This window comes from Salminus brasiliensis, chromosome 7 (genome assembly GCF_030463535.1).
Source record: "Salminus brasiliensis chromosome 7, fSalBra1.hap2, whole genome shotgun sequence".
NCBI classification, from domain to species: Eukaryota; Metazoa; Chordata; class Actinopteri; order Characiformes; family Bryconidae; genus Salminus; species Salminus brasiliensis.
In genome coordinates, this window is record NC_132884.1 from 8,507,064 (window position 1) to 8,519,537 (window position 12,474).

Sequence of the window (12,474 nt, forward strand, 5' to 3'; positions counted from 1 at the left end):
TGCAGGGTCACCTTCACACAGGACCTTCAGAGTGATGACATATGACGGCTAAGTCCCCGTTGAGGCCACCTGTAAGACTCTGGAGGACACAATAACTGTCCAGTTGGGGCCGTATGGCCCACGGCCACTGAAGGCCTGATGTGTTGAGCACGGAGGTGCGCATCGTGCCATTCTGATACATGCTTAGAAGTGGTGGCAGACCCCAGCAGTGTTTACCCAGTGTTAACAAAATGACTCTGCAAGGGTGTTGCCACAGGCATAAATACAAACCTCGCATAAGTCTCCTGTCACAGGGAATTAACGTTAAATACACTTGCACACTCGCTTTTCTCCCCCTCACTCATCTTCACACCAGATTAGTTAGCAGGTTAGACTAACTCATAAAAAATGTATCACAGATGCCTTTGCGTGTCACTTAGGCGAAACACGAGGCCTCATGTTCTGGTGCACGAGAAATGCTTGTTTTATTTATGTGCACATGACACGGTACAATGATTAGTCTCTTCATACTGCACCGCTGAACTGGAGTGAAATTCATTGTGTGGGGTGATAAAAATGTCATGCTCAGGTTGGATCACGTGTCAACTGTGTTCTGCCTAGAATTAGCAATTAGTAATGGTAAAAGTAATTGTGAAATTTCCCCCCCGAAATAAAAATGACTGTATCCTATACAGGAATGTCATGCTTGCAAGATCATTTTGGCCAGCCTAAAGGTCGGAGATTTTAGTTTGCCTTATTAGACATATTTCAACACCCTTATTATATCAAATCAAATTTTACAAACAATTTGCATAAATATAAAATAATATAATCAACATTATATTCCAGATAAGACAGTTTATTTATTAATAGGATTAATATTCTACAATTCTAATTCTACTGATAAGATAATATCATTTCACATGATAGGTTTCCTTTTTTTCAGGTCAGAAAATTATATATATATATATATATATATATATATATATATATATACACTACTGCTCAAAAGTTTGGGATCACAGTGAAATTGTCTTGTATTCAATGGAAACACATTATGAAATAAAGCAAATAAACAGGACATGCAGACATTGTCAGAGTAAGAAATATTGATTTTAATGAAAATGATGACTGTGTACTTAAAATTTGGCCTTCATCAAAGAAGCCACCTTTTGCAGCAATTACAGCCTGGCAGACTCTAGGCATTCTAGCTGTCAACTTTTCGAGGTAATCTGATGTGATTTTACCCCATGCTTCCTGTAGCATCTCCCACAACATGGATTGGCTTGATGCAGTCTTCCTCCGTACCATACGGTCAAGCTGCTCCCACAACAGCTCAATAGGGTTCAGATCCAGAGACTGTGCTGGCCACTCTATTACAGTCAGAATTCCGGCCGACACAATTTGGAGGTGTGTTTGGGGTCATTATCCTGTTGTAGGATGAAATTGGCCCCAATCAAGCGCTGTCCACAGGGTATGGCATGGCGTTGCAAAATCTTGTGGTAGCCTTCTTTCTCTGAGATCCCTTCCACTCTGTATAAATCTCCTATTATACCACCTCCAAAGCATCCCCAGACCATCACGCTCCCTCCACCATGCTTGACAGATGGCATTAAGAATTGGTCATGCATCTTTTATTGGTCCTGCGCCTCACACATGTTCTTCTGTTTGATCCAAAGACCTCAAACTTGGACTCATCTGTCCTATGTCTTTTCGCTTTGGCCCATCGCAGTCTTTTCTTTTTATTGGCCAGTGTGAAGTATGGCTTTTACTTGCCAATTCTGCCATGAAGTCCAGCATCCTGCAGTCGCCTCTTGACCGCTGATGCTGATACTGGTGTTTGACGGGTTCCATTTAGTGCAGCTGTAGTTGACAGCCTGTGAGGTGTCTTTCTCTCAAACTGCACACTCTAAGATATTTATCTTCTTGCACAGTTGTGCATCGGGGCCTCCCCCTCCTTTTTCTGTTCTTGTTAGAGCCAGTTTGTGAGAATTGTTGATAATAGGACTATATGCAAAATAAAAGAGCCTCTATACAAAAATAGGCTTTAATACAAACTTTTTATTCTTTAAAAATCATCTGATACATTGTGAAATGGACAATATTGTTTGCATGAAAATGTGTTTTTCTTTCAAAAAGTGATCCTAAACTTTTGAGCGGTAGTGTATATATTTTGACAGAACAACCACCTAGCAGCACCCTTTCAACCACTTAAAATTCCATGGCAACCACTCACAATTCTACAGAAACAAGCTAGCATTCAAAGAGTAATTACTGGGTCTGTTCAGTATACTTCATTGGCATACTGAAAGGTGAAAATACATTAATTGACAAATCTATAAAAACATGTAGAAATTAATGAATGAAATTAATAAATGAATTAATTGCTCATTAATTAATTACTTACTTAGCTACCGATTAGAATTTCTTTAGGCTATAATAAAAGTCACAGATCGTAATGGGTTAAACTCATTGTAAAACCGGCCTACATTCGTTGCATGTTGTCATGTCTTGTTTTTTGGACACATACTGGAGTATATTATGTTTTATGTTTTCTTTCCTGTGGTGTTTGATGCAGTGGTGTGTGACGTGGTAGTGCTGGTCATAACAGACAGATAAATTAATGTAGTTGAGGGCAGTTCCGTTTTTCATTGGTATGGATGGAGGGTTTAATCAAACAAAAAAAATCCTGGTCTTATTTGTAATATTTGTACCAAGCTGGCCCTCTGCATGCCACCAAAAGCTCACAGCTTGCCCTGAAGGTGCCCTGACTTATGTGATAGCAGATCCTTTAAGTCTTGTCAGTAAGGAGTGTTAGCCTCTGATGATTGGACCTGTTGTTCCAACATATCCCACAGGTAAACAGCGCATGCGTATCCTACCAGCCATGTTATGTAAAAAAAAACAAAGAAGAATAAAATAACACTTCACTGGACCAGGGGACCTTCTTCCATTGCTTCTAGGTCCAAATTTCTGTTGCTCACATGTCCAGTGTAGATGCTTTTGATGGTGGAAAGAAGTTAGCCTGGGGACTCTGACAAGTCTGTAGGCACACTTCCTCATACACAGTAGGGTGTGATGCTTCCCATAAAGAAGGAATTTCTGTGGCCTGTGCAACAGTAGCTCTTGTAAGTTCAGAATATCCTTCATTGTCCCTGCATATATCGATGAGCCTTGAGCGCCCAACATTCTGTCACCAGTTTATGATTTGACCTTCCTCAGATGTCAGCAGGTACTCACTCAGTACTCATTCAGAGATGCTGACCCAGTCGTCTGGCCAACAATTTGGCCTTTGTCAAAGTCGCCTCAGGTCTCCGCACCTGCACATTTCTCTGCAAACCAACATGTGAACTTAGTCCATAAATATTTGGACAGTGACACAATGTTTATAATTTTACCTTTGCCCACCCCCTCAGTGGATTTGGAATGAAGCAGATGTTATTGTAGTGCAGATTAAAGGAATGCTACCTGATCTAAAGCATTCCACATCAACTGTCAAACATGGTGGAGGTACTGTTATTGCTTTGCATTCAATGGAACTTGGTCACTGATGTTTATTGATAATGTGACAGCTAACAGAAGTAGCATGATGAATACTGAAGTGTGTAGTACTTTACTTTCTGCTTAGATCCAGTCGAATTATGCAAACCTGACAGGACAGTGATTCACAGTACAGATAAATATTGACCCAAAGCATACAGAGGAAGCAACCTCAGAGCTTCTCAAGGCAAAGAAATGTAATGATTTTAAAGGTCAGAGTCAGTTACCTGACTTCAACCCAATTAAGCAGCTTTTTACTTACTGCAAACCGAAGACCAGAAAGGCAGAAAACGCACAAACAAGCAGCAAATGAAGGTGGCTGCAGTAAAGGCCTGGCAAAGCATTTAAAGGCAGGAAACCCAGCATTTTGTGATTCTCATGGGTTCCAGACTTCAGGAAGGCGTTGACTGCAAAGGATTTGCTTCTAAGAACAGAATATTTTTTATATTTATAGTAATGTTTATTTGTTCAATTATTTCAGTCTGTAAAAATGGGGGACTGTGTAAAAAAGTTTTAAATGGTTAGTGGAATATTTTTAAACCATTGCAGAGGTGTACAGAGGCAACCAGCTGTTCAGTTAACATCTAATGTTATTTTGCCTTTGTGCACCAACTCGATGGATTTGAAATGAAAACAAGGCAAGTCATAGGCAGTCACCTGTCCATCAAGTCAATCCATCAAATATCTGCCCTGTCAGAGCTGCCCCAGTCAACCGTAAGTGCTACTGTTGTGAAGTGGAAATGTCTAAGCATTGACACAATTGCTCGTCTTGTGGTGACCCTTCACAAACACTTTTACGACCCAAACTGCATTATGACTCAGTTCTACAGAATGGTGTGCTTTAGACTTGGGGGCAGCAGCTTGGGGGCCTGATCATATACCGCTGTATCCAGCAAACCTTAATATGCACTGTTTTAACCAACCATACAAAATTGTTCAATTAATTTGTGATAATGTCATAATATTTTGGCTTGTTGGTACTATGCTTTACTCATCAAAATCTTCCATACAATACAATAAAGAGTACAGTCACTCAAGTATTTTCCACTCCTGTTATTCCGATACTGTTTAACGTGGCAGTATGCAACCACGTTGCTTTGAGGTGCCACGAGTTACAAATAGCAAGTAGGAATGAAAAATGCATTAAAGAACACAGAGCATTACAGTGAACTTAGTCTCTCCGTAGCCCTCGGGGGAAGTCTCTCGACATTGGGAAGCTTGCAAACAACTTAACGTGCCGTCCAACGGTCCACCGGGAGATTCGTGATCTACTCTGCCTTCGGTTTTACAGGAGAACACCCCCCTCACTCCCCCCACACCCCCACACCCCCGTGCCTCATGAAGGCTGTAGAAAGTGAGATGGAGTGACAGGCAGAGAGAGACGGAGGAGGAGAGAAGGAGTGTGTGTGAGTATGTGTGTGTGTTCAGTATGCTTAAAGCTTGCTGTGGAGATATTCTCTCACCCCTGCAGGGCCCGGGGTCTAATCCCATCTGCTTCACTCTGGCTTAGCGCTGATGGGATTTAACATCTGCTGAGGTACAAACCCCGCCTCACGTGGAGGAGAGCACATCAGATAGGGCAGGCAACTTTTGACTATCTTTGGCAGGGGTTGTATAGTCAGCATAAACCCAAGGTGAAGAAGCGGTGGCAGCTCTTTTTTGTGGGGTTCCAGGTTTTTGGGCACGGATTAACCTCAGTCAAAATTACACTGCCAGTGGAAAGCCTACTCTGAACATAATTTAAGCCTATCTGTGGGAAAAAAGTCTTTGTGGATTCAGATTTCATCACGCTCATATAGTAGATGACAAATGACAATGTCAATTAATCTTTAGGTCCAAAACCAAATATCTGTCATAGTTCACTTCATTAGAAACACTTACTTTACACTTCCATTCACTGGCCACTTGTTGAGTGAGTGAAGAGTGCTCAGTCCATTGTTCTGAGAACACCGGCAACAGATTCTGCAGATTTGATTTGGCCAAATGTTCTTCCTTATTACCTGTTTGCTTCTCTCAGTAAGAGATTCCTGATCCGCTCCATGCCTTTTCAGACCCACGGCATTGAGTCAAAAGGTCCAAGGAGTTCCAAGGAGCTGCATGGTTGCTACTGATCACTCCGATCCTTCCAGTACACTCGTCATATCCACATTGAGCTCCACTAGCTCAATTACTGTATGCATTTGACAATTTACCTGAAATTCCCTCTACTGTACATGAGCTGTGTACTGTTTTCTCTACCCAGGTGATTCTAAGGATGATTTCTTTTGTATTATTATTTCAATATTAAACAATTAAACTGTCATAGAATATAAATGTTAACATGTTTCTTTGATCTTTCTTGTTTGGTAAGTAGCACAAACAGAATCGAGGGAATGGTCTTGGGAGTGTTTTCGACTATTTTCAAGGACATTTGGTATCCAGGTTTGCTTGATTCTACCTTTCAGACGTTAACTCACAACTTTTCAGAGCGTGACATCACCGATCAGTGAGCTCCCACAGCACCCTCGCCCTGTGGCTCTCTTAAATACTTGAGAATTGAGCTTATTTGGACGTGAACTAGACAGACACAGAACAGAAATCTGACACTTCTGACATGTCGTAATTTTGAAATACCGTCCTCATTTTGAGATACTGGCAACATTTTAAAATATTGTAGTATGCGGTATTACCGTTGCCAAAACGCAAAGAAAGAAAGAAAACAAAAACAGGAGAGGGAAAGAAAAAAAAACAGAAAGTAAGGTTGATGTAGTCCGTACGTGGTGGACAATTAGCCTGTTAGTTTAGGCCACAGTGAAATAGGCTAACATTTTTTAACACAAATACATTTCATTCCTCTTTTAGCCGACATTTAATCAATGCAGGCAATGTTTTAGCAGCTATTCATGCTAGCTGTCCCTGCCTCTGCTCTGAGCCAGGACAGGCAGAATAATCTTCAGGCTCTGCAGCCCTGTCTATACCCATTCCCATATCACAGCCCTACTCCCAACTCAAGAAGAAGCTGAGCGGAACTGTGTTGAATGACTTGTCAGTTGGCATAATTGCAGGGGCTTAATGTGAATTTCTATATTTACTATTTAAACAGAATCTTTACAATTCAAAATTTAAACCCCTTAACACTTCAAGGTTTATAACACACTAAGGTGTATTACTCATTAACTACATGGCCTTCTGTACAGACTGGTGTATGGGTACTTCTATGGTAATAATGAGACCTTCAGCCTGTAATACTTTCCCATACCTTGCAGACTATCATGCCTTTTATGCTGGTTTATGCTGTTTTTTGCTGGCCTAGTGTTGGTTTGGTGCATTTGAGCATTATATTTGTGACTTTAGACAATAATATAATAATGCTTTAGATAAATAAGTCTATTTTGCAGGGTTTTGTATCTTTACACAAGGAGACTAGCATGCTAACTGTAGCTAATTGTGAAGAGTATGGCTATTTAAAATAACCAACTGCTTATTGCTAAGCTATTGTCCAACCTTACTAGCGAGGTGTGTTATTTAATAATTTACCACAGAAGTATATAAGTAAGTTGCATATTACGTTTACAGGGTTTGGGGTGTTGGGGACCCAGTGCAAAATGATTTGGCCCACAATTCCTGTCAGTGTTCCTTTTACTTGAACACCAAGCCTGCTATACTGATTACTGCCCTGCACACTTTGTTTACTTATGTAATGCTGATTACAACACTTTTTCTACCTCAGAATACACCCCTGAACTTACTGTACTCTTTCATTTGCACATTTGCACCCAACCGTAATTGCTGAACTACATATTTTTTATTTATTTGTATTTATTAGTTTAGTAACATAGTTTGCACATTAATCACCCTGACTTCATGCATACATTTGTACACATGTACATCCACACATTTGTACTTTTTGTCCATGTACCCTGTCTCTTGTTTTGTCCTTTGTCCCTGCACTACTGTCCCATGTTTTACCTACTGCACCAGAGATTTCAAAGATTTTTTTTTTTTTACTTTTGGAAACTCCTTTCCCCTTTTCATGCAAGTGGATTATCGTCTATCCAATCCTCATACTTCCTAAAGGCTGTTTCAGCTGGAAATGAAATAAATCAATGGTGCTCTAAGTGTTTGTCACAGTACTGTGGGTGTTTCTATTAAAGTGCCCATTCCTTAGAGCTCTGTAATTGTCCCGGACCCACTCGAAGAAAGTGGTATGTTGCAGTAGATCTATTGCAACTGTAAAACTGCAATGGCTTTTAAACACAGACCATTCACAATATTTACAACCACGCTTTAGCAGGGGCTGGCCAATGTATGTGCTCAAGACAGGCTCCACTGTGCAGCAAGGACGTTCAGTGTGTGTGTGTGTGTATGTGTGTTACAGATTGAGACATCATAGTTCATGATGAATTTGGGCCTCCTCTCCAGTTTCACCTCTGTTTTAGAAAACATTTTCTAGGGTGATTAGATTTGTACTTACAAGGCCTCCATCACAAAAGACGAGGGCAAGGCTCGGTGTGGGTCTGTGGTCAGTGTGATATAATAAAAGTGACAGAGAGGAACGTTACATAAGTGTTTATGGCCCTGCCAGGCCAAAACTACATTGGCAGAACAGAAGAGCATTGTCTTTCTTACTGCAGAAGCACAAGGGCTCTGCATTCAGTGCCAGAGAACAGAGAGTGCTCTTGAATTGGACTGAAATTGAACTGAAGTGCAAGTGCAGGGACCAAACCTTCACGTAGGTTTATAACCCCGCTTATATAAACATGACGCCAGAGACTGCTGCCGCTTTTTCTTGGCCCATCTACTGAAATGGATAGTGTTTCATTAGTAAATGTGCGTCTGAAGTCCGCAGAGCCTTTTATGCCGTAACAAAACACACTTAAATTTCAAACAGCTCTCAGACTGGTCCTGCAAAAGATGAAAAGCAAGCAAAGTGGCCACGTTGGTGTGTTTGTGCGTAATGTAACGACGTGCCACATGTGTTTCTGCACTGCAGGTGTACACACGCTATGGAAAGTGCTACACGTTCAACGGGAACAAGACGACGGCGAAGCGGACGCGGCAGGGGGGCATGGGGAACGGCCTGGAGATGATGCTGGACATAGAACAAGATGAGTACCTTCCCATCTGGAGAGAGACCAGTGAGTGAAGCCACAAGTACTAAAGTATCAAAAAAAAGCCCTTCCCTTAGAGGAATGCCACTGATTTTTCAATGCTCTGCTCTGTTCTCGGATCAATATCATGAAACAGCTGCAAACTATGACCATAAATTAGTCATTTACTACACTACAGGTTCTTTCACACCAAGTCCAATTTAAACAGACAAAGAAATTGTAAATCAAGTTAAAAAAGCATGTATATTAACAATGTCTTTCACACCGAAAGTCTCAAACTGATGGCTTGCCACGCTGTGCTGTGTACGTTTTTCAATCCGAGCATGCTCTATTTCCTGCATTTCCTGCATAGACGCGTTAAAATCAAGCTGGCAAATGACCTCAAGTCCTGCGTTTGTCTTAACAGACATTGGCCTGTTAACACATAAATATTTGACGTTTTAAGGCAGCTGAAATTAATGTGTTAACGGGGCAAGTTTGGACACCTTAAGGCCTTTGGAAAACGATGGGGGCTCATGCTATTATTTGGCATCAAAATGCCCACCTATTGTTGACGAAGGGACTACATGTAGTCATGTGCGCCCTACGTTGTAGTCATGTAGGGTCTTCCTAGCTCTTTGTACTGATCATGTATCATATATGTAACTGTTGTGCTCGGAGCAGGAGATCATGAAATGGCCTCCAGAAACTTTTCTGAATAGCTGCAAGTGTACATTTTTAGAATATACTACAGTTCTATAGTTGCAGAATTGCAAGGGCTACCTTCGGTTTGGGTGGACTGGTGATAAACAAGCTGCTGAAATCGGTCAGCTAAAGCTTACAGCCTCTTTTGGTGGTTCATTTCACTGCTCTCTTGAGCTACTGTGTTCTCAGAAAGACTGAAACTGTGCAAGTGTGTGCAAGGAGCATTAGACTTCCCTCATGCAATAATTAGGTTTCCCCCCTCGGAACCCAATGACGTGGTAGCACCCAATTTCAAACACCTTAAGACGTCCAAACTCACCCTGTCAACACGTTAACACGCCTCAATCACCTTAAAACTTACAATATTTACGTGCTAACAGGCCAATTTCTGACGGACACAGTACTAGAGGTTATGACCCAAACAACATTCCATAACAAAGAACCGCAAACTTTAGCTTCCCTCGCTAATGAGCATTCATGTATAGGAAGGAAATTAAAGAGAGCAAAAGTAAAAAACAAAGAGTTAAAATGTTTGAGAGCTGTGGTGTTTCTCGCTCCATTTACAGAACACAGGTGGCAGAAAATGCGGCAGACTTTGTGTGAAGGTTCCACTGCACCAAAAATCACAGACGTTTTTTTGTCCAAAATAAATCGTACTTGGTGTGAGTAGGCCTTACGTATAATTTTCTCATGACTGATATTTACATTTACAGCATTCGGCTGACACTCTAATACGAGTTACGACTTACATTTGAACCCTGTTACACAGGTGTATGTAAGGTTAGGACTTGTATTGGTGTAGAGTGGTGTGTTTGCCCAGCCAGAAATCAAACCCTAGTCTGACACAGGGAAGGTGGTGTTGTTACCTGTCATGCAAATGTTGCACCAACAGCTAGTGTAGAATGAAGTTCTTCTCTTTGCATATCCAAGCTTAGAAAGTCAGGGTCAGAGCTCAGGTAGGAAGACCACCTGGAGCCTTGCTCAAAGGCCCAACAGGGGTAGCTTAGCAGATGTGGGTATTGTACTCACAACCTTGTGATTAATCACAGAGCAAGCATGTTCCCCGTATGTTTTTAAAGGTTTGAGGTTGCTTTTCAGTTGGAACTGTTCAGTCCCTGAATGTTAATATTGTCCTGGTCTCACTTTAGAATGTGTCTCTAATAACTTTGTAGTTACACATTCACGATACATGTAAGAACAATGTAGCTACAGATGATGAATCGGCTGTGTTACTACAGAAGCATTACAGTAATACAGCTTGTGTGAATACGCGTTTATCCACTTCAGTGCCATTATGCAAGCACATCTCACAGCACATATGTATAAGCACATATGAGAAAACATGCTATTACACCTGTTAAGATACACGGTGTAATCACACAATCTGTACTCTACTGTAATACATAACAGTAACATCAACAGTGAATACATCACCAGTAGTTACATCGTTGTTGCTGTGATTAGCAATGTGTAACTACACAGTTTTTAACTTCAGAAGTATAAAGGCCTGAGCGTGTTGGTTCCCGGTGGCATTGCATTGGTGCTAGATCAAAAAGAAGAGGTGGCTGAATGCACATGTGTTGGAAGAGGCATGTATCAGTCTTCAACCTCCTAGTGTCAGGAGCATTACATGTGATGGGGGGAGTACTAAGAGGTTGGTGGGATAATTGGCTAATCTAAAATTGAAGAGAAAGACTGGTTAAAAAAAACGTTGGGAAAGCGTTATTATTATTATTATTATTATTATTATTACTATTATTATAATAATTATTATTGTAAGTTGTATGTATTCTAGTCAACAACAACCACAACCCAAAGGTAGTAAATAGTGTCTGACAAACTGTGCATGACAACAGATGGTTTACAGCAGGGTTCTTCAGTTCCAATCCTAGAGGAACAGTCCAGCAGAGTCTGGTGACTTTCCTGCTCAGACACACCTACTAAACTTGGCATTATAAACAGATAAGTTGAATCTGGTGTGTTTGAGCCAGGAATTCACCAAAATGTGCTGGATCCAAGACCAGAATTGAAGAACCCTGGTCTACAGCTGCAGCTGTGCACCTTTAAAGTGAGGTAGTCTGTAAGGTAGATGAAGCTCATAAAGTGGGCACTTGTGCTACAGTGGGTGGAGAGTGTACAGAAGTCTGAATGTACAGAATGTCATCTTGAGATCACAAATATGAGTCATCGCACAGATAGATGTTCTCAGATAACGTAGCTCTCTATCCTTTTCTGCTCAGATGAGACGACCCTGGAGGCAGGGATTCGTGTTCAGATCCATAGCCAGGATGAGCCTCCCTACATTCATCAGCTGGGTTTCGGAGTTTCTCCTGGGTTCCAGACCTTTGTATCTTGCCAGGAACAGAGGGTATGAATCAGGAATGAGAACATACACTGATGAACCAAAACATTCTGACTCTGCTTAATATTCATGTCGCCGTAACAGCTCACTCTACAAGACCTTTCAAGGTGCTCTGTGGTATTTGTACGTCAGATGGTCTAGCTAAAAGCAGATCAGTCTTGTCTTTCCAGCAGATCCTACAGGTGATCTGTCCAAATGATGTAAAAGAAAACAGGAGTCATCAGGCGAGGAGACCTTCTTCCAATGCTTCAAGGTCCAGTTCTGATGCTTGTGCGGTCATTGTAGGTGCGTTTGGTTGTAGACAGTGTACAGCTGGGTGTGTTGTGATGCATTCCTCTTGGAATCACTTCTGTGGCTTGTGCCACAGCAGCCCTTCAATCAGTCCAGACATGGTGATGCATGGGATAGCCCATGTTGCTCTTACACTTCAATAAAACTTGGGTGCCCAACACCCAGTTGCTGGTTCATGGCGTATTCCTCCTTAAACCACTGTCAATAGATGTTCACAACTGCTTCCTGGGAACAGCTTGCCAGTTTTAGCATTTTCACAGATGTGCAAATGCACACACACAGCTTGTCAAGCCAATAGAATAGAACTCTCTTGAACAGATGAACCTATTGGCACCTATTGGGCTAAAGTGGTATGATGCCTCCCAGCATGGTGCTGTGGAGCAGTGGAACTGTGTTCTCTGGAATGATGGTGCTCCATCCAATACTTTTGGGATGGCGATGCTGGGGTGGTGATTATCCAACATCCTGACCTCAATGAGACTCTTGATTGCTGAATACAATCAAATCCTCACAGCAATGCTCCAAATA

The 12,474-nt window shown here is 41.5% G+C and overlaps 1 protein-coding gene across 1 annotated transcript in view; it reads left to right on the forward strand.

Annotated features, from left to right (window-relative positions):
• Nucleotides 1-12,474, forward strand: part of asic4b (acid-sensing (proton-gated) ion channel family member 4b) — a 65,027-nt gene that overhangs the window by 38,069 nt on the left and 14,484 nt on the right. The window contains exons 3-4 of the mRNA XM_072683716.1: nucleotides 8,492-8,636; nucleotides 11,534-11,661. Of these exons, the coding sequence (XP_072539817.1) occupies nucleotides 8,492-8,636; nucleotides 11,534-11,661 (273 nt within the window). The remainder of the gene's footprint in view (nucleotides 1-8,491; nucleotides 8,637-11,533; nucleotides 11,662-12,474) is intronic.